General features: G+C 47.7%; 1 protein-coding gene and 1 long non-coding RNA gene across 13 annotated transcripts in view; one reads left to right on the top strand and one right to left on the bottom strand.

Moving 5' to 3' along the window:
* The first annotated feature begins 286 nt into the window (after nucleotides 1–286).
* The window catches only part of GALNT17 (polypeptide N-acetylgalactosaminyltransferase 17), a 419,610-nt gene continuing 397,050 nt past the window's right edge, over nucleotides 287–22,846 (top strand). For all 12 annotated transcript variants that reach the window (XM_081558061.1, XM_081558055.1, XM_081558059.1 and 9 more), the window contains exon 1: nucleotides 287–1,071. Coding sequence is in view for 2 of the 12 variants with exons in the window: in XM_081558050.1 (XP_081414176.1) it covers nucleotides 834–1,071 (238 nt within the window). In the remaining 10 variants the exon portion in view is untranslated. The remainder of the gene's footprint in view (nucleotides 1,072–22,846) is intronic.
* Nucleotides 18,333–22,846, bottom strand: part of LOC145532616 (uncharacterized) — a 38,634-nt gene continuing 34,120 nt past the window's right edge. Inside the window, exons 2-3 of the long non-coding RNA XR_014073433.1 lie at nucleotides 20,977–21,095; nucleotides 18,333–18,970 (exon numbers count right to left, since the gene is read on the bottom strand). This is a non-coding gene — a long non-coding RNA (uncharacterized LOC145532616). The remainder of the gene's footprint in view (nucleotides 18,971–20,976; nucleotides 21,096–22,846) is intronic.

Below are 22,846 nucleotides of genomic sequence, written 5' to 3' on the forward strand. Positions count from 1 at the left end.
GTGGGCTCAGGACTTGGAACGTGTCCGGGAGCCCGCGGCGCTGTGCGCGCTGGTGAGTTTGGAGGCGGGGTGGGGTGTCCCCGGGCGCGAGGGGGCGGAGAGGACGTCGCGCTCTGCCCCTTCGCCCGCCCCCTAGTGCTGCCCCCACTTTAAGAGTAATTGAGACTTGAGCGTGACTGCGGAGCCGCGAGGATGCGGGCGCTGGCCACGGACTATTCCTCAACCCTGCGTGATGGAACGGGTCGGTGAGCGTAACAAAGGCGCCCGCCCCGGGGAGCCGGTCCTCGGCTGAAGACCGCGGCCCGCGCGCCGCGACGGCTGCCTGCGGACTAGGGTAGTGGCTGTGCGGCCCGAGGCGCGGTGCGCTCCTCCGCGGGCGGGCGGCGAACCCTGAGCCCGACACCTGCGCGCCCGCGCTCCTGCCGCGGCGCCGGGGCAGCCCCGCCTGCCGGCCCCTGCGTTCTCAACCCCGCTCCCGGCGGCAGGAGATCCGGCGGTGAACCACTGGCTGGTGCAGAGGAGAGACCCCCGGCCCCTCGCCGAGAAGCCGAGGCGACTGGTAGTGGCCGCGCGCCGAGGACCTAATAGGCATCTTGGGGAGCACTTCTGCAGACCGAGGGGTTCCACGTGAGCCATCTGGCTCTCCCCGCGACCGCCCGGACCTCCTAACCGTCTCCGCTGCTCGAACCTCCGCGCCGTGGGGCCGGGAGCGGCTGGGATCCTCGCCAGCCGTCCGGAGCGCTTGGCTCGCACGCACGGCCCCCGGCTGCCCCGCGCCTCGCCGGAGCCCGAAGGGGCGCGGGTCCGGGGCGAGGGCCGGCTGGGCGTGTTTGATGGCTTCACTGAGAAGAGTCAAAGTGCTGTTGGTGTTGAACTTGATCGCGGTGGCCGGCTTCGTGCTCTTCTTGGCCAAGTGCCGGCCCATCTCGGTGCGCAGCGGAGACGCCTTCCATGAGATTCGGCCGCGGGCCGAGGCCGCTAACCTCAGCGCGCACAGCGCCAGCCCCATCCAGGATGCGGTCCTGAAGCGCCTCTCGCTGCTCGAGGACATTGTCTACCGGCAACTAAACGGTAAGGACGCGCGCGGATGCCCACGGGGTTCAGCGTGGGCACCCGGTCCACTCCCGGGGGCCCTGCGCGCGGGGCGGAAGGCAGACACCTCCTGGCTCCCGCGCGCTCCCTTTTATTCTTCCTGCCCCGTCTCGGCCAGGAGGCCGGGGCTGCTGGAAAGAATTCCCGGCTTCTTTTCTGTGCTCCAGCTGTAAGTTTGCTTTTATCGTGGAAACACGTCAGCACAGCTGGCTCTGGGTCTCCGCGTGCAGGAATCATTACCTGGCCAGTTGGCCCCAAGCGCGGAAACTAGACGCGCGGCCTAATGGGACTAGAGGGGCTGGCGACTTAAGGGAGGAAATAGCTCTTACAGCTTAGCCTTTGGTGGGGTCGGACAGGGAGGGGCCATTGGCGGGCTTAAACGTCTCGAGGCCTTAGGTCTGGAGCTAATGCGCTGTGGTAGTGCGCTGGAGGAATGTTATCTCTTTAGGAGGCAGCCTGCTCAGCTAGTAACGAGGACCCCTCCCGTCCGGGCGCTGCCTCGGTGAAGCTGCTATTAAAAACTTCCGGATTCTCCCCGAGAGCTGCCTGAGGCAATTGTTAAAGTTCGCGGTGGGTAGGGGAAGCAGGTTTTTACGGAGTGCAGCGAAGAGAGGTGTGCCATCCAATCAGTGATAGTTGTCAGAATCTGTCCCAGCTAAAATGTTCTCAGTGCTTCAGGAGGAGAGGGAGACTTTTAACACCTTCTGGTCACATCTGGTCCAGGAGCTGATGGATCTTTGGACATTTGCTGCCCCCAAGGTCAGAATATTACTCACTGGAGTATGGGCAGCTCTCCAAGGTCCACATGACTGGTATCCAAGGCAGATTCAAGGCTGCCATCTCCCTTCCTGAGCTTCTAACTCATGTTCTTATGGTAATTCCAGAGCTGTGCGTGTTAAGTTGCTTCAGTCCTGTCCAACTCTTTGCAACCCCATGGACTGCAACCCACCAGGCTCCCCTGTGCATGGGGTTATCCAGGCCAGAATACTGGAGTGGGTTGCCATGCCCTCCTCCTGAGGATCTTCCAAACCGAGGGATCGAACCCATGTCTCTTATATCTCCTGCATTGTCAGGCTGGTTCTTTACCACTAGAGCCACTTGGGAAACCCCAATTCCAGACCTACTGATAGTCATAAAGATAATGATCATAATTATCGGTGAAGTTCTTACTGTGTGCCAGACACAGTGCCAAGAGGTTACAAGTGCATTATCTCATTGAGTGTTCACATCAGTCTAGCGTGGTTTATTCCATTTCCCCTATCAGAAATAAGACAAGAAGGCTTGGAGAGGTTAGTTAACTAAGTTGCCTGAGGTCCTGCTGCTGGTAAGTGGCAGAGTCTGGAGTCAGAACTTTGTGTCTGATTGACCAGAGAGCCTGTGTTTATGACAGCTTCCATTGAATGTCTCCTCCTAATTATAAAGAGTCTTCACTTTGATGATGCTGGTAAGACCCGGCTCGGCTCAACCACTGTCCTCCCTGCAGTTGGAGCTAGAGACCAGCCCAGTGGCAGGCAGGGAGAAGGATGTCACCATACTGTCTTCTTCCCACTTTCCAATGATCCCTTCTGGGTCCTTCCAGGTGGGATGGGGTCAGATTTGCAAACATCCTCTGAAAGGACCCCTTGAGCTTCTTGATATCACTCAACAGATATCCAGGGGAAGCCTTGAACTTGTACCTGCAGTGGGATGCTGCAATCCCACTGACCTCTGGCAGACAGCAGGGTCTGGCTGTAGGTGTGGACTTGCTGTAGGTGTTGTTTGCAGGGGTCTGGTGGGAGCTCTTCTCCTGTATGTCCAAGAACCAAGGCACAGAATGAAACAAAAGCGCACAATTCATTTCTGGAGGAATTGGATGCTTATGGGATGGGCCTTATTATTTTACACAGATCCGGGCTGTAGACTGATCCATAGGACCCAAAAGAGTGCACAAGATAGCTGGTTCCCTTAACTGTCAGGCTGTACCCAAGGCCACAAGTCATTTCAGTTAGGTAACAGAATATGATATACACCCCATCAGTGCCCCAAATAGGAATAATAAAATGCTAAGTGGTATTTACTAAGTGCCACTGACACGCTGGGACTTGTTTGGTCTTTCCAGCAACACTAAGGATAGGTGCTGATACTCCCCTTTAGGGAAGTCTTCCCTGGTGGCTCAGACTGTAAAGAATCTGCCTGCAATGCAGGAGACCTGGGTTCGATCCCTGGGTTGGGAAGATCCCCTGGAGAAGGAAATGGCTACCCACTCCAATGTTCTGGCCTGGAGAATTCCATGGACAGAGGAGCCTGGTGGGCTATAGTCCATGGAGTTGCAAAGAGTTGGACACAACTGAGCAACTAACACTCCCCTTTAAGTAACTTGCTCACAATCACCCAACTAAGGGGTGACAGAACTGGGAATTGAAGTTAGGATAGTCTGGTTCCAGAATTGAGGTTCTCAGCTGCTTCACTGGCTTGTCTTAATCTTTTTCTTTTTTTAATGTGGACCATTTTTAATGGTCCAAACAATAAAGAATTTGTTACAGTATTGCTTCTGTTTTATACTTTGGTTTTTTGGCTGCAAGGTATGTGGGCGCTTAGCTCCCCGAACAGGGATCAAACCTGCACCCCTTTCATTGGAAGGTGAAGTCTTAACCACTGGACTGCCAAGGAAGTCCCAATCTTAGGTGTGCCTCGGAGTCACAAAACTCCAATGCTTTGGCCACCTGATGTGAAGAACTGACTCACTGGAAAAGACCCTGATGCTGGGAAAGATTGAAGGCAGGAGGAGAAGGGACAACAGAGGATGAGATGGTTGGATGGCATCACCGACTCTATGGACATGAGTTTGAGTAAGCTCCAGGAGTTGGTGATGGACAGGCAAGCCTGGCGTACTGCTGTCCATGGGGTCATAGAGTCAACACAACTGAGCGACTGAACTGAACTGAGAGTCACATGGAGGGCCTTTTAAGATGCAGATTTCTAGGCCCCACCCACAGAGTCTCTGATTCAGTAGCTTTGGGGTAGGGGGGCCTGAGACTGTATCTCTGACAAGCCTGTGGCTGGAACCATGACCCAGAGCCCTCTACTGCCTATGCCAGGCAGAGCAAAGAGGAAAACCCACTTGCCTGTTGGTGGGAATCAGAGTGAGGACTTCCGGAAAGCTAAGAGTTTGCTTCAGATGGACTGAGGTCCTGGCTTCTTTCCCTGTGTGCTCTTCTGCCCTGTAAGCAATTTCCTGGGGGCGTGGGAATGTCCACCACTGGGAACTGGTTGCCTGGGTTGGGAAGACGAGTTTTCTTGACTTGCGGCCCCTGAGGGGAAGCAGGCAGGAAGACTGGGTTTAGAGCTTTTCCTGAACAAGCCAGGAATTCAAGCTGCCATTAGATAGATGTTATCTTTCTGGCTGACAAGTGTAATTTGCAGTGACCTTTCCCCGCTCCACCCCACCCCACAGCGCTCCATCCTCTGCCTGTGCATGTTTTGGGGAAAGCGTATCCCACCTGTTGATTCTGTAGGCCTGCCGAGGTCTCCTGCTGCGGCAGGAGGGTGCTGAGATGGGACCTGGATTCCTGTGTCTATTTGATCTGCAGCATCTACACTCTTTGCTACTGAAGGAGGACAAGGAAACTTTGACCTTGGTGCTCCTTATTGCTTGGGAATTAATGGAGGGCTCAAGAGAGCTGAGCACTGGGCGTACAGAAGGGACCCACGTGGGAGCTGGTATTTTAATGATGTTCGGGTTTCTCAAACCTTTCCTGGGGACTCTTACGAAGTTCAAGCAGGAGTCACAGCACAGCCATCTGTAGTGTCCTCTCACCCCAGAAACATTTTCCTGGGTGTCCTGCAAGGGCCCCTCTGGGCTAGCGGGGGCCAGGGGTGATCCAGACTTCCTCATAACGGGCCTCTCTGCTAAAACTCTTAGTGCCTGTCTTTTGAAAAATGGTTGCACGCTGTTATTGTTTCGTTTTTCTTAATGCAGGCTGATAAGGACACTTTAAAGGGAAAGTGGAAATGCTGAAATGGAGGGAAAAGCATGCTGAGATGAGTTTGTCCTCTCCCCTCCAGACCCTCTCTTACCTCTGCCCTCCCATCTTTACCATTAGGCACCCACTGCTGCCCCCTTGCTGCTGCTGTAGTGCCCTTTAATCCAAGCCCCAGCCTCTGTTTTCTCACCCTCCTTTTTTGGGACGCTGGCTGTCTGCATGGAAAGCACTGCTTGCAAAGGGCCTAAGAGCTTCCAGGAGTTTTGTGTTTCCTGAGGAACTGTGATCAAGCCTGGCGGCCGATAGTCCAGGCCGACCCCTGTCAGCCCACGTTCCCACCCTGGCCCAGTGCTTCTACCTCCTCCAGCCAGGCTGATCCACTTGCTGAAATAGCCCTCCCTTTGTCTTAGGGTTGCATCTTCCGTGTTTCAGGTCCAGTTTTTGAGAAGTGCTGGTTGTCCTGGTTTACTCTCCCCACCGGCTTTCTACATTCATGTGTCCTTTAAAGCTTGACTCAAGATCACTCCTTGGGGGCGGAAGGTTGTGCCAAGTCCCACGGTCTGAGCTCTTCCTGCTCCAGGTTGCTTGAAGCTTTCTTGTCCATGTCCATTGCGCCCGTGGCTTTGACTCTAGTGCCTCGGTGGCTCTATCTTTGGAGTTCATAACTGGTCTACAGGCGTTTTGAGGACTTTAAGCATATTTTGAACTATTTAATACCATGCCCATCCTTCAGCATCTGCCATAACACCCTGTATGTCACGTGGGCAAAAAGGTTTATTGGTTGATTAGTTGGGTGGAAGCTAGGTTTAGGAGGTAAATGGTAACCACAGAGGAAATAACCTTGACTCTGTAAAGACTGGATTATGTGGGGTGGATGTGGTTGGAGGAAGGAGTTGGAAAGACGTAGCTGGGGAGAGTGAGTGTGAGGTAGTCATCTTGTCTCCGCCATCTTGCCTGCGCCATCTTGAGGCCACTCCTGGCCCTTCACTAAAGGGCGCTAGAACCTTCAGAGGAGCCTGGAAGTGAAGCAGTTAGCCAGGTTAAAGACCAGCACGGTTCAGTATGCTTTTTGTGAATGTGTGGTTTTATAACATGCTGGTTTTATGTTCCTTTTCTCTCTAGAGTAGAATTAATTCATATTTTATCATGGAAATTTTAGAAAATCCAAAACCATTATGCAGAAGAAAATAATATTGTGTTAAAAAAATTTTTTTTAAATGGTGGTTTTGTACTGACGTTAGAAAACTGGACGAAGGGACAGACAGAGTTCTGGACAGAATTCCCGTGTAACTATGTACAGGGCTTTTGGCTGTCTGTCACCTTCTGAGGAAGTTACTTGTTTTCTGTCATTTTAGAGCTGAGAAAGGTGAGACATAGAGAATCCTGTGTGGCTTGGCCAGGATGACACAGGAAGTGAGGGGAAGAGTCAAGATTCCAGAATATCACGGTCTTTTTCGCAGGTTCAGCATCCCCTGATAGGTCAGGATAAAGGTGGTGGACGGTCATGTGCCCCTTGCAAGCCCTGAGCTCTGGCTGGTGACCTCGTCCCTCATCCACGCCCTGGTGCAGGGACTCACAAGGGCACATGTGACTACTCCATCCAGTAAGCCTAGGGCCCTGCTGTCGTAAGAGGAAATGCAATCGATTGAGGTTAGGTTCCAAATTTAGATTTCAGAAGGATATTGAATAGAAGCAGGGTGGCTTGAAGAAATTGAAAACCTTTGCGGGCATGGAGAGAAGTCAAAATTACGCAGCCTGGTCCTGCCCCCAAGCCACACAGACAGATGAAGCTGGAGTCGGAGCTGCAGGAAACCAACATGTTCCCAAACAACCCACCTGCAGCCTGCCAAGCCTGCCGCATCAGCCAGGCCCACCAGGCAGAGAAAGTGAGTGGGTGCAGAAGGACAGAGGCAGAGGTGTGTTCTCTGGGCCTTCGAGGTGGCATTGGAAGGAGAGGGATCGTATACTGAGAGCGTCTCTTCCTGGATGCCAGAGCTGGCCTTGAGCTATTTCTTCTTTCCTGGAATATGCGTGTGCTCTTATAGACTGTTGATCTGGATGGTACTAGCATTCCCAACGGGAAGGAGGTAAGGGGGAGAGAGCTGAGGGCACATGTTCGTATTAAAATCACTCCTTGCAGGTGAGCGTCAGAAGGGTACCAGGGCAGGATGAGTCTTAGGTACTGCATGTAGCTTTCATCAGGGCTTCCCAGGTGGCTCAGTGGTAAAGACTCCGCCCGCCAACGCAGGAGACGCAGGTTCGATCCCTGAGTCGGAATCCTTGAGTAGTGAAAGTAGTGATTTATCCAGGTGCCTCAGTGGCAAAGAATCTGCCTGCAATGCAGGAGATGTGGGTTCAATCCCTGGGTAGGGAAGATCCCCTGGGGAAGGAAATGGCAACCCACTTCGTATTCTTGCTTGGGAAATCCCACGGACAGAGGAGTCTGGCAGGCTGCAGTTCATGGAGTCGCAAAGAGTTGGACACAACTTAGCAACTGAACAACAACAACAGGCTTTCATCAGGGCTCGGTGGCCAGCAGGGGCCCGGGTGTGTGGAAGGCTGATCAGCAGAGCCAGGGCCTGGGCGCTGGAGGGAGGCTCACTTCTTTTACCTCTGATGGACTGATCACATCTGGTGGCTTCCAGAGAGATGGGGGTCCCAGTTCTTGGACAGCCTTGGGATACAGGCACATCTGTGTTGGCCAGTGTGTGTGCCAGGCACCCTGCCAGCAGGGGCAGCTGCTGCCTGCCCAGCCCAGTATAATTGGGAAGAGGCCACCAGCGTCATTGTCGAGGAAGAACTCTGATGCCCTGACCTTTGCTGTTGCCAAATCTGGAGTGTCCTTTGTGGACGGGGAAAAGGCTCGGCAATTAGAGCTAAGAGTGACAATGAAGAGGTGGAGCGTGGACACGGAGAAGCCCACACTGAATGGAGAAACACCTAAGCTCAGACACCTCTGAGTCTTTAAGAATATAATATTGGGAGAAAGGGTGTTCTCTTGGGTGGCAGACAGTCTGGGTTTGATGCCTGGTTCTGTCACTTATTAACTGTGTGACCTTGGGCAGACTTGTGGGCACAGCGGGTGAAGGAGAGGAGGAATGAATCGAGGTAGCATTGACATGTATACACTATCGTGTGTAAAATAGTGATAGTTTCACCACCATTTCTCAACTGAAATGGGGATGCTGTGAGTCAGGTTGAGCGGGGATTCAAAATGTGCAGCGTGAGCCACGGTGCCCAATATGTAGCAGCTGGGAGAATGCTTACTTTTTTTGTTTGTTTTTAATTGGAGGATAATTGCTTGACAAATGTTGTGTTGGTTTCTGCTGTACATCAGCGTCCATGCATGTGTGTGCTCAGTCATGTCTGACTCTTTGTGACCCCTGTGGACTGGAGCCCGCCAGGCTCCTCTGTCCGTGGAAGTTTTCAGGCAAGAATATTGGAGTGGGTTGCCATTTCCTCCTCTAGGGGATCTTCCTGACTCGGGGATTGAACCCATGTCTCTTGAGTCTCCTGCACTGGCAGGCGGATTCTCTACCACTGAAACACCTGGGAAGCCCTACAACAATGTGAATCAGCCATAAGTATGTATACAGTCCCTCCCTGCTGAGCCTTCCTCCCCCACCTTGGCCCCCATCCCACCCTTCTGTTAATACGTGGTGACAGAGCACTAGGCTGAGCTCCCCGTGTTATACAGCAGCTTCCCGCTAGCTCTCTGTTCAACACATGATAGTGTATATATGTCAATGCCACTCTCAATTCGTTCCCCCTCTCCTTCACCTGCTGTGCCCACAAGTCTGTTCTCTACAATGCATCTCTATTTCTGCCCTGCAGATAGGTTCATCAGTACCATATTTCTAGATTCTGTATATATGTATTAATGTGCAATATTTGTTTTCCTTGTTCTGACTGACCTCACTCTGTATGACAGGCTGTAGGTTCACCCTTCTCAGTTCAACTGACTCAAATTTGTTCCTTTTAATGACTAATATTCCACTGTACATATGAACCACAACTTCTTCGTCCATTTGCCTGTTGATGGACATCTAAGTTGCTTCCATGTTCTGCCTATTGTAAATAGTGCTGCAGTGAACACTTGGGTACATGTGTCTTTTTGAATGAATGCTCACTCTTTGAGGAAAGGAGCCTTGCTTGCTTGTTCCTCATCATATGTCTGATGCTGAGAAGTCCCTTGGCCCATAATAGGTGCTCAGCAGATATTTCTGGAATGAATGCATGAACAGTGGTGCTGGTCCTTGTTACCTGAGGTGTAAATCTCAAGATAGGGCAGGAAAGGTCTGTTTTGCTCTTAAGTTGCTTAAACTCTTTGAATCAACCTAGGATTCTTCTCTTTTTCATGTGTTTGTCCAAGGCTGAATTCTGTTTCTCTCTTCCTTCTCTTTTCTTCTTCCCCATCTTCCACTTAACTTATAGTAGTGGTGCCTTTGGATAATTGCTTTTGAGGCCTGGGAGAAGAAATAGTAGCCTGTATATATCAAATCCCATTGCAGAAATGTTGGTTATTTCCACCTGTTTGTGAGCACTTCCTCGCTGCTGGGTGTGGGTTAGCTGCACAGATGCAGAGATGTAGATGCCACGCCCACCTAGACATCTGTGGTCCTGTTGGAAGGGTGGGTTTGTAGTTTCATTAGGTGTACATGAGGTTTTGGAGGTAGAATGAGTATGGGGTGGTGAGATCTGACCTGGTGCACAGTAGGTGCTTGACCAAGCAGTGTTGAACTTGAAGGAGAGAACTCCAAAGTTTTAACACATAGACCAGAGGACCCAGGTAGTGAGACCACCTGGGGACCTGACATGGAAGCAAATCATAGAAGGTGGTCAGGCAGGGCGATTGACACGGGGAATGAGTAGAGGCAGAGATGGGTGAGGGGACAGAAGGAAGGCCGTGTGACCTTCATTGGCCACATGGAGCTTGTTTAGAGGACCAAGTGGAGGCTGGACCCAGCCAGGCTTCAGCCTCTGGCTGAGTTAGAGGTAATTCTGTAGATGTGGGGAGCTATTGGATGAAGTGGTTGCTCCAGTGATGATGTAAGGGGATTGACGTTGTGTTGGGATTTAGTGTGCACTCAGACAGGTGGGAAAGTGAGTTTGAATCCAGCAATGGGTAGAAAGTTCTGGTGTCGCTGGCCCAGCCATGCCTCTGGTTCAGGACTCAATGAGCCCTCTGAGCCTCAGTGATTCCAGGTGCCCTTCACCTCTGACCCCTCTCCTTGGCCACATCCTGAGTTGGCCCTTTGGGAAATCAGAATCAGCCCTCAGCACTCTGACCTGTGTGCTCCCCACCCTGTGGGGAGCTCCCTACTCCATAAGTTCACGGAGGTGTACTCAGCCCTTCAGCCATTGCTCTCCTTTCCTATGGTTCCAACCTTTCACATCAGCCTGGATAGGAATTCTCTTCCCAGCTCCTCCAGGATCCTCACCTCTGTGCCCTCTGCTCCATCCATCTCATGGCCCCCTAGTCCCGGATCGGCTGATTCCCAAGGAAAGACCCACCCAGGCAGGCGTTGGCGCCCTCACCATGCACTCTGCAGTCTTAGGTTGGCCCTGAGCTTGCTCAGCACCTGCTGGTCGGTCTTCCTTTCTGTTCCTCATTTGTTTCTGAGCCAAAGAGGAAGTAGGAGTGGACTGGAGGGATTCTGCAGTGGTGATGGATGGGAAGAGTTCTCTGCTCCAAACCCGTCTCCTCCCCCCCCTCCCCTGCTGCTGCTCTCAGATCACCCAGAAGCCTGTCTATTCCAGCTGCTGTGGCAGCAGCCCCCTGCCTGGAGGCTTTAGCCCAGCAGTGGCTGTTGCAGCCACAGTCCCTACAGGTCTGCCTTCCGAAGCCACCACCGGGCATCTGGTTCCTCCTGTATTTCATGGATTCAGCTGAGTGCCCTGTCACAGGAGAAGACTTACTTCCTGTGCCGAGGGGACCAAGTGATAGAACTCAGAAAATCAATCGGGGATGCCAGCTCCCCACAGGGTGGCCTTTGATGGGGGAATATAGGAGCTCCCCATCAACAGGGAAGGCATTTCTGAATGCTGGGTAGCACTTGAAAAAAGATGCAGGGCTCACTTGGTTGAAAGACCTTCCTCTGCTTTCGTTATGACACCTCGCAGGTCTTTAGACTGCTTGACATGTGGATGACAATTGGCTTAGCCACTGATAGAGAAGTTTTCCCCTTTAATAACGTCCCTGTCATGGCTAACTGCAGAGCCTCAGCCTTGCTATGCATAAGTAATAAACCGCTACCGTAATTACAGGCGGCCACAGCCAGATGCCAGCACACAAGCTTGCTGACAGTTAACAGGGAGCAGGTTTCCAGAAGAGCCTCCTTCCAGCCCTGTGTCTGACACAATGGCTAATCGTGTGATTACTGTTTACTGAGGGCTGTCTCATGGTTTGGAGAAGGCAATGGCACCCCACTCCAGTACTCTTGCCTGGTAAATCCCATGGATGGAGGAGCCTGGTAGGCTGCAGTCTATGGGGTTGCTAAGAGTCAGACATGACTGAGCGACTTCACTTTCACTTTTCACTTTCATGCATTGGAGAAGGAAATGGCAACCCACTACAGTGTTCTAACCTGGAGAATCCCAGGGACGGGGGAGCCTGGTGGGCTGCCGTCTATGGGGTCGCACCGAGTCGGACACGACTAAAGCGACTTAGCAGCAGCAGCAGCAGCAGTCTCATGGTTACACGTGGCTTGTTAGGTGCTGTACTTTGCTGCTGGAAAGAGTGTGAATAACAGGAGACTGGGGTTCTACTTCTCTGTATTTCTAGGGACCAAAGTGTCAATAAGAGCGGCATGACTTTAGGGGACTTCTCTGGTGGTCTAGTGGCTAAGAATCCCCACTGCCAATGGCGGGGGCCTGGGTTCGACCCCTGGTCAGGGAACAGAGAGTTTGCATGCTGCAACTAGAGATCCTGCATGCTGTAACTAAGAGCTGGCACAGCCAAATAAAGAAAATAAATATTTTTTAACAAAGAGCTACGTGACTTTAGGGTCTTTTGACTTTCAGATTTTGAATAATACTCCCCTCCTCCCACCCCATCCTATTAAAATCTCATGCATCCTCTAAGAACCAATTCAGATGTCCTTTATTTCTTGAAACCTTCCCTGCCACCTTGTCAGAATTAATTGTTCCTTCTCCTGGGCTCTTATGGTACTCTGTGTGGGTCTACTTTTAGCTGTTGTTTATCCCTGCCTTGCATTAGAATGAATCATTTACATGGTAACAGTTTGCAAGGGAATAGGTTTTATTCATTAACATTTTATATTTGTATTTTTTTATTGAGTTACAGTCGATGTATAATATAAGTTACAGATGTGCAACATAGTGATTCACAGTTTATAACGGTCATACTCCAGTTTTAGTTATTATATAATATTGGTTATATGCCCTGTGTTGTGCAATATATACTTGTAACGTATTTATTTATACAATAGTTTGTATTTCTTAATCTCTTACCCCTGTCTTCCCCCTCCCCCATTCTGTGTCCCCACTGGTAACCACTCATTTGTTCTCTGTGTCTGTGAGTCTGTTTCTTTTTTGTTATATTCACTAGTTTGCTTTATTTTTAAGATTCCACATATAAGTGATAGTATACAATATTTGTCTTTCTCTTTCTGACTTTTTCCACTAAGCCTAATACCCTCCTGGTCCATCTATGTTGTTGCGAATGGCAAAATTTCATTATTTTTATGGCTGAATAGTATTCCATTGTATATTTTAAAATCCTTCTCTATGTCATTTAGAAATTAATTCATCAGCAAGTAACTTATTTTCACTTAACAAGTCCAGAAGTAGTGGTAACCAGCACCGGTTTGGAACTGTGAAGTCATCATGATGACATTATAATGTCATAGTTCATGATATTTTCTTGGTCATTTCTTCCTGGTTACAAGATGGCTGCAGTAGTTTCAGTCATTGCATCTTTGTACAAGGTAGGAAGTACTGTGCCACTGGTCACATCTCCTATTGTTTAATCAGGGAGGAAAATCTTTTCCAGAAGTCTTCCTGCTAAGCTCATGTGGTCCAGAGAATGGCCACATGGCCAACCTTACTTCAAGAGAATAGTTGCTTTTCAAAGAAAGTAAGTATGGTGGAGGCAAAAGAGAAGGAGAGACGGAATGGTGTTGGCATTGTGAAACTGTGGTATCTGCCATCTCTACACTCCCAATATCTTTTCAGCAAATAGTAAAATAAAGTAAGACTCTATGCTGTCTAGAAATTCAATGAACTAAAATATTAAGTCCTTGGGCATTCTGGTTAACTTGGATTTGATCTTAAGACATCTCATAGATTGAAACTACCATGTACAACCACATTTTGTCAATGCTGAGATGCACATTTTTACATTTCTGCAATTGAGATTCACTTTATGATCAGTAGTGTGTCACAGTTTAATTGGCAGCACTTTCCTCTTTTCTGGGTACATAAAAATGGTGTCTCTGACTACTGAAGGCATCTTAGATTTGATGAAATATAATATATGATCTTTGTAAATATACATGAGTACCATAATGTACCATATGCAGTGTTTTCATTGGACTTCTAATACATATCCTAGGGATTCCCTGGTGGCTCAGCAGTAAAGAATCCATCTGCCAATGCAGGAGATACAGGTTCTATTCCTGGGTTGGGAAGACCCCCTGGAGGAGGAAATGATAACCCATTCTAGTATTCTTGCTTGCAAAAGCCCACGGACAGAGGAGCCTGGCAGGCTACAGTCTTTAGGGTCACAAAGAGTCAGACATTACTGAGCGACTGCGCACGTGCACACTAATACATATCCAGTGTTTAGTGTTGCTTAAGTCCACATCAAACCTAGGTGCATTATTATACCCATTTGACAGTTGAGGAAGCTGCAACTCAGAGAAAGCAGTTGTCCAGGGACAGCCACCAGCTGCCTTTATCTGTCTTCGTTTGTGAAGTTGGCACTTTCTGACTTCCAGGTGTGGGACTTGGTCCCAATTAGCATTGGTGGCTGGTCCAGGGATTGCCGAGCGAGGTGTGGGGATGCAGTGTCAGGAAGGCAGCAGGGAACCTGGCTTCCCTTAGGTTTAGCAGCTACTGGTGTGTGTAAAGTTGTAAAGCTGTTAATTCTAGAGCTCTGAATTATGCTGTGTGAGCATTAAATCCAGGCCATAATTAGAACAAAATGTGAGAAAAGTGAAATTGGTATTAAGTTAATTAAAAGGCTTTGCTTATATTTGCAAGGAAATTAGCACAACAAGAGTGCTGACAAGTGCACATTGTTAATTTCTTCTTCGTTTGGGCAACTCTCAGCAGGCCTGGGGCAAGCTTTGTTCTTGGCTTCTGCCCTGTGCCCTCCCTCCCATTGAATCTCCATCTTATGGTATCATGGTGGCTTTAATTGGGTAAGATGCACTATTATCTTCTGATGGTCATTTTTTAATGGATACTAAGCCTTAAAGAGGAACCACCCTATCCCGTTGAGGGCTCAGGCCCTTGAGAATGTGTATATGGTGCTTCAACGCTCTGTGTCGACATGTAGCCAATGCAATTGACGGAGGTGGTTCCTTCATGTCCAGAAGGTATTCCCTTTGGCCCAGCACACCTAGGTCATTCCTGTTCATCATCCTGACCTAGGTCACAGATTGGGTTGGCATGTGCAGTGTAGAACTTTATTCTGGAATTCCTAGAAGAGTGGAGACTATCTTTCTTATGGAACCATTTATATCAGATCAGGGTCTGGATTAGGGAGGCGGATATTAGGTAACCTAGAACTACCTTGGCTTCTAGTTGGGGTGGCATTGGCAATGCCGTATTCACTGAGAGACTGTGTTTTCCTTTTGGGCACAGAGCTTATCTTCAGGCTCCCAGCAGTTAGGTGTGGGGGGTCGGGATGTGACCGAGTTCTGGGCATTGGAAGATAAGAGGAAGTGATGTTTGCCACTGTCAAACTTGGCCCACAAAATATCCCGTGGGGTCCTCCATGCCTTCTCTCTTTACCTTCCTCTAGTAGCCTTGGAGTCTACATCTTGATGGCAGAAAGGATGGAAGAATCCTCAATCCCTGAATGACTGTGTGAAACAGTAGCATCCTGTCTTCCCAGCCCTCTCTTGATATCTCTGTGCATTGGATGTTTGTGTTAAGCCACTGAGATCTTGGAGCTTATCTGTTGTGACAGCTAGTGTTAATCATCCTGGCTAATTCAATTAGGCAGGTCTGGAACACTAGTCTCCGTGAGTCACAGGACCGTCTGTCTCCATCCTTGATGAAGATGACCAGCAAATACTGAGCAATCAGTGGACTGGGATAAGGTGGTTGAATTAAAAGCCACCTGGCTGCAGACCTGCTTCTCTTTCTCTGCTGCTGGCTTTAAGAAAGCAGTCTTGTTTTTCAGTGTCCCAGTGTTCTATTTACAGAATGATGGAATGATTATAATCATCTCCTACTTATGCTCCATGTTGGAGCTGAGGGCTAAGTATTGAAATATGGCTAAGTTGTTTGCAAGCATAAACAACTAAATAATATATGCATTGTCTTTATTATGGCTTCAGCTGATAGGCACTGGCATTCTTCAAGATGAGATAAACTGAAAAGGTTAGTTTAAGAATTAGCAATTAAAAAAATCATGATCTTTGCTGCTACTGAATTTTAAATCATGCAAACATTTATGTTTGTGCCAAAGATCCACAATTTCCTTTAGAGCAATTACTGAAATGCATTCACAAGATAAAAATGGAGTTCAGAGAAGAATATTTAAGAGCTCTTTAATGATGTTAAAAACTTTGCTAATTTGCCAAGTTGTTCTGAAACCCACTTCAATTTTTTTTTTCCTGCCTACCCATCTTCCTGCAATTGAACTGGTTCCAGGAGATTTGAAGAAAGGGTCTGAAACTAATATGAAAAATACACAAATCTCATAAAATATCCTTTCAAGAGTCTTTTCCTTTTCCTTCATTAGCTGAAGGTGAGCACTGGGGAAGGTTTAAGAACCCTCAGGCTGTGGTTGCTTGCACAAAACAGTTTGGGGAGAAAACAAAAGCTAAACAGTAGTTACTCAGGGGTGCTTTGGATTAAACACTTTGCATTTGTTACTTTTCGGTGGCTTGTGTGCATAGACCCTTAGGAAGGGGTAGACTGCCTTCATTGCTTCATCCTCATCCTCCTTACTCAGATCTCAGCTTGGCACAGCTGCAGCCAGTAAAGGCTTGTGGTTCCCCCAGCATCCTTGCTCTGTGGGTGTTCCAGCTTCCTATGGATCCTGGGGGTCCAGATTCATCCTTCCTCTTTCCCACCAGAAAGGATCTAGTGTAATGGTGCACATTTCATTAGTAAATTCATGGTTACCTCTCATGGATGGATCTCTTGAAAGCCTAATCCTCAGTGGAGAAAGTTCATTACCATTGAGTTCCAGGCAAGAGACAGAGATGCAACTCTGACCCCATCAGCTGACCCCACCAGCTACTTCCCTAACCAGATGACCTCCGGGACGGTACGGGAAGTGGAGGAGGCATACAGTGAACTGAGTACGGGCTTTCCAGTTAGATGGATGAAATCTCAAACTTCCTTATGGCTACTTAACACAACCAAGCCAAAGCTTGGATTTAAGGCAACTTACATTAACTGAGCCCCAGTTTGCCCATCTAGAAGACAGCCGCTGCATTCAGAAGTATGATAAAGCCTGTGCAAGATGGTACTTGTCAAATACCTTGAGGAGTGCCTGTATTTAGGAGAATGTTGATAAACAGTTTTATTAATACCGTAGCAGTGTTAACAGAACCATTTCCTGCTTCTTGGAACAAATATTTAGTTCTCCAAGACTCCACTTTCTCCCTGTTGAACTCTAGAGAAGATTTAAAGTCTGTTCAAGTTGTATAATTTTATGGATCAGAAAGGTAGTCCATGAATTGCAGTGTCTTTTCATGTGAAAATAGCTAGTCAGGATTGGTTAGATTTGCATCTTTTGGCAGCAATACAGAGTTCAATCTAAAGGAAGAAGAAGTGATTTTCCTAGGTGTGGTGGTTTTAAAACGTATCTGCAAATTCTTTGACACCATTTCCAGCAAAAGGTGGAGTTGAATTCCCATCCTGTTGATTATTGTGGGTTGACCTGGGTGACTTCCTTCTAGTGAGTGGAGTTGAATGGAGTTGATGTTGCATGACTTCTGAGGTGGGATCATGAAGGGTGAGAGCCTTCCGACCCGATGCTCTCTCGGAGGACGTGCATCTTTGAAGCCTTGAGGCATCTTTGAAGCCTAGAAACTAGGCTGCACTGAAGCCACCATGCTGGAGAGACACGTGGAGAGAGATAGAGACTGAGGGATGGAGAGGGTGGTCCAAGAAGTCTCACCTGTTCCAGCTCTCAGCTGGTTCTGTCTTCCCAGTGAACGAGCCAAACGTGTAAGTGAACAAGCCTTAGTAGCCCCAGGACCCCCTACCCCCACTGCCTTCCAGCCTCCCCAGCTGATGTCCAGTGGAGCAGCCATGAGCCTTCCCCTCCCTACACCCTGCCTGAATTGCAGATTCATGAGCAAAATAAATACAGTGATTGTTTGAAGCCACTAGCTTTTGAGGTGGTTTGTTACATAGCAATAAATAACTGGAACACTGGGTCAGTCTCCTTGTGTTTAATCAAGTGTTTTTTTTTTTTTTTCCTCCTTACCATAAGAAATAGGGGACTTGATGATGATGATAACAGTGTTAACAGTAATAAATGTAACAATAGCTAACATTTATTGTGCACTTGCTAAAAGTACCCAGCACCGTGCTGAAGACTTAAATGGACAGAAAAGTAAACTCCAAGTCTTAGGTTTACATACCCCTGATAGACCGCCGATAGCAGCCTGACTATTGCAGATGGGGTTAGGTTGGCCAAGAAGCTGAGGCATCCTTTAACCAAGTTTCTCCTTTAGCCTGAACCACTGTATTTAGGTGGGAGAGGAAATGGGCCCAGCCCCGGTGGCTCCCGCCCATGTAGGCTTCACTTGTTTAACACAGAACATCGTGTCCTCTCTCATGGACCCTCGCACCAGGGTTTCCAGTACTGCACTATTTCAGGTCTTTTAGCAGAAACAAGAACACAGTTGACAGAGCCTGTTTCTGTAGGAGACAAATGATTTCCTACTTTTTGGGGAGCCTGGAGAATTTGGTGTTTCTGCAAAGGATACACACGCAAACCTACAGAATACCTTATTCTGCAGAACTTTCAGTAATACTGCAAACTTCTTTTATTCTAGTTAAGTAGAGTGGGACGTAGGGGCTTGTCTGAATTATAACAGAAGAAACAAGTCAACGTCCCACTTTTCCCAGAGTGAAAACATTTTTTATTTCAGTCTTAACTTGAATACATACGATATCTATGGCGTCAACACTGACTACAGACTGAAAGTGAAAGTGTTAGTTGCTCAGTCGTGTCCAACTCTTTGTGACTCTGTGGAAGGGCTGTAGCCCAACAGGCTCTTCTGTCCATGGGATTCTCCAGGCAAGAATACTGGAAGGGGTTGCCATGCCCTCCTCCAGGGGATCTTTCTGACCCAGGGATCGACTCCAGGTCCCCTGCATTGCAGGCGGATTCTTTACTATCTGAACCTCTAGGGAAACCCTGACTTCAGACTAGGGGCTGCCAGAGGTCAGTGGTTCCCATGCCTGTCCAAGCTTCCTGTTGACTTGGGGAACTTTAGAAAAAACGTACCAGTTCTCAGAACCCTCTGCCTGGAGGTTCACATTTGGCAGATGTGGGGCAGGACCTGGAAATCCTTATTTTTCAGAAGCTCGGTGGGTGATTCTGAAGTGCAGCTGGGAGCCACGGGGATGGTCGACTTCTGCACTTTGAAGTACTTTCTAGTCCTTTCCTGGTGCCAGAAGCTTTAAAGCCTTCGTACCTGTGAACTACTTCTTGGAGGGTAGCTATCTATCACTGCTCGTTTCAATGTCTGCGTCTGCAAAAAAAAAAAAAAAATATCCATTTTATAGGGCTGTTGGGAGGATTGTGTGCTATGCCGTGCTTAGTCACTCAGTCATGACCGACTCTTCGCAACCCTTTGGACTGTAGCCCGCCTAGCTCCTTTGTCCATGGGATTTTTCAAGCAAGAATACTGGAATGGGTTGCCATTTTCCTCCTCCAGGGGATCTTCCTGAGCCAGGGATCAAACACGCGTCTCCTGCATTGGCAGGAGGATTCTTTACCCGCTGAGCCATTGGGGAAGCCTGTTGGGAGGAATAGATGAGTTTATACACACAGGGTGTCTCTTATGTTCCTGGCTTCTAGTAGATGATGATGATGGCTATGATGGTGATTTGCTTTCTAACACTTGATTAACTTCATTACCAGCGTTTGCCTGTTAGTATGAAGATTTCAAAAGGCACCTTCAAAACTGATTTCTTTTTTTTTTCATAATTAAAAGAGCATTTAACATGATTTACTTCCTTGATGTGGGCATTGCTGTGGCTCGTGTTTTGGTGACTCAGGCAGTTGGCACCCCTTTTGGGGCTTATGGCACCTTCTGTTCTGCCAGCACTGAGCCTTCATCTCATGGCAACTGGGGTGTCCTTTGTTTGATAAGCTGAATCTGGGTGCATATATTTCATTATGTTTGGTCAGAGAACAATTTTTTAACTTTTCATGTAAAGCCTGCTTTTCCTCTCTTTCTTTAGTGGCTAAGTTGTGCCTGACTCTTGTGACCCCATGGACTGTAGCCTGCCAGGCTCCTCTGTCCATGGAATTCTCCAGGGAAGAATACTGGAGTGGGTTGCCATTTCCTTCTCCAGGGGATCTTCCCAACCCAGGAATCGAACCTGGGTCTCCTGCACTGCAGGCCGATTCTTTACCAACTGAGCTATGAAGGAAGCTTTTCCTCTACCATTTCCTAAATCCGGGTAGTATTGATCTTCTGGCTTTATAAACAGGTTGTTGTTGTTATTGTTCAGTCGCTAAGTCATGTCCAACTCTTTGTGACCCTACGGACTGCATGCAAGGCTTCCCTGTCCTTTACCATCTCCTGGAACTTGCTCAAACTCATGTCCATTGAGTTGGTGATGCCATCCAACATCTCATCTTCCGTCGTCCCCTTCTCCTGCCTTCAATCTTTCCCAGCATCGGGGTCTTTCCTAATTAGTCAGCTCTTCGCATCAGGCAGCCAAAGTATTGGAGCTTCAGCTTCAGCATCAGACCTTCCAATGAATATTCAGAATTGATTTCCTTTAGGATTAACTGGTTTGATCTCCTTGCTGTCCATGGGACTCTGAAGAGTCTTCTCCAACACCACAGTTCGAAAGCATTAATTCTTCATAAAGAAGGACCTTCAGCCTTCTTTATGGTTCAGCTCTCACATCTGTACGTGACTACTGGAAAAACCATGGCTTTGACTGTATGGACCTTTCTCTGCATAGTGATGTCTCTGCTTTTTAATTTGCTATCTAGGTTTGTCATAACTTTTCTTCCTAGGATTTATGGCGTTGTGTTGATTTCTGCTGTACAGCAAAGTGACTCAGTTATACACATATATACATTGTTTTTTATATTCTTTTCCATTATGGTTTACCCCAGCGTATTGAATGCAGTCCCCTGTGCTTGACTATGAGTTTGGGTTTAGTTGATGCAAACTATTACACATTGAATAGATAAATTACAAGAAACCTTTCATATTTTAGAAACGTTTCCAAATCTTTTGTGGTTGTCTTGCCCACAGCTAGTTGTCTATCTTCCTTTCTAGCTGTTGAGTCTTTCTGAAGCATTCAGCTTGGTTTTCAAGGAAACAATCACCCCTTTTCTTGTCTTACTCATAATGTCATCAATTTACGTAATTTAATAGAATTACATAATTATAGTAACAAGCACAGCTGGCATGAAGAGGTTTGAGGGAAAAACCAACTAACTGTTGGCAGGTATACAACTCAAGGGGTGAGAGAAGACCCAGGAGGGCTCGTTAGAGAGAGGGGTGCCTACCAGCCTCGCTGACAGGGCCTAGGTGTCTGCCTGTCTTCTCTTTCACAGAGGTGGTGATGGAGAGTGTGGTTTCCAGCATCAGTCAGGAGAGCCTCTATTGTGTGAAATGAGCATGTTCACTGTGGAAACAGGGACAGACGGAAATGAGAAAATAAAGTTGTTACAATTCTCCAGCATTAAAATAACAATGTGTGTGCATGTGTGCACTCAGTTGTGTCTGACTCTTTGTGACCTCATGGACTGGAGCCTGCCAGGCTCCTCTGTCCAAGGAATTTCCAGGCAATAATGCTGGAATGGGTTGCCATTTTCTACTGCAGGGCATCTTCTTGACCCAGGGATCGAACCCGTGTCTCTTGCATCTCCTATATTGGCAGGTGGATTCTTTACCTCTGAGCCACCTAGGAAGCCCCAAAATAATAGCATTTTGCTGCTTTTTGCCCTAGAAACATTTTTACATCTTTAAGATCATACTTGTATTTATTTATTGAAGTATTGTTATGTACAGTATCATGTTAGTTTCAAGTGCATAGAGATTCAATTATATATATGTGTGTGTGTGTGTATAGATTATTACAAAATATTGTGTAGAGTTTCCTGTGCTACACAATAGGTCCTTGTTGGTTATCTGTTTTTATATATAATAGTGTGTATATGCTAATCCCAAACTTGTAATTTATCCCTGCCTTCATCACCTTTTCCCCTTTTGTCGCTGTGAGTTTGTTTTCTATGTCTCTTTCTGTCTCACAAATAAGTTCATTTGTATCATTGATACTCATATTTAAATGTTTGCCTCCTATGCTTCGTCTTAAAACATTGTTATATAAATATGTCCCACATTATTAAACATCCTATTAACATTAATTTTAGCTGTTGTATATTACTTTCATGCAGTGGTTTGACCCATAAGTCACTCTCTCACTTCCCTGTAGGCAGAGATACACATTGCTCTATTAGAAAAAACTCCGATTATTTTCTTCCTGAGCAGACAAAAAATCACTTCTTTCCTCCTCTTTCTCTCCTTTATTGCCCTCATAGAATACTTTGTTGTAATTAAAAAAAATTTATTGGAATATAGTTGATTTACAATGTTGTGTTAGTTTAAGGTATACTGCAAAGTAAATCAGTTATACATATATCCACTCTTTTTCTGGTTTGTTTTTGATTCTTTTCCCATATAGCCCATTAGAGAATATTGAGCAGAGTGTCTTGTGCTGTACAGCAGGTTCTTATTAGTTAATCTATTTTCTGTATAGTAGTGTGTATATGTCGATCCCACTCTCCCAGTTTATCATCCTCCTGACCAAAAATCCCATGGACAGAGAAGCTTTGTGGGCTAACAGTTCATGGGGTCACAAAAGAGTTGGACACGACTTAGCAACTAAACAACAACAAATAATATTTTAAACACTTGGTCACCAAATGGGTGGAGGTTTTCCCTCACCAAATAGTTCTCTGTGCCACCAGCTGGGTATCCTATAGTTCAGCTCAATTCTGACATTGCTGCTGCCGCCAAGTCACTTCAGTCGTGTCCACCTCTGTGACCCCATGGACTGTAGCCCACCAGGCTCCTCTGTCCATGGGATTCCACAGGCAAGAATACTGGAGTGGGTTGCCGTGTCCTCCTCCAGGGGATCTTCCCGACCCAGGGATTGAACCCACGTCTCTTGTGTCTCCTGCCTTGGTGGGTGGGTTCTTTACCACTGGTAGCACCAGGAAAGCCCTAATTCTGACATTACGTGGAGATAGAATGAGATTCTACAGGTTAAGGGCTCAGTCCCACAAGGCTGCCTCCCCCCACCACTCACTTCAGATGCTAGCTGTGAGTCCAGCTGGGCTTCTGAGCAACTAGCTATACATCAGAGGTTCCAAA

The sequence above is a fragment of the Giraffa tippelskirchi genome, chromosome 13 (assembly GCF_054371585.1).
Source record: "Giraffa tippelskirchi isolate mGirTip1 chromosome 13, T2T-mGirTip1v1.2.pri, whole genome shotgun sequence".
In the NCBI taxonomy this organism is placed as follows: Eukaryota; Metazoa; Chordata; class Mammalia; order Artiodactyla; family Giraffidae; genus Giraffa; species Giraffa tippelskirchi.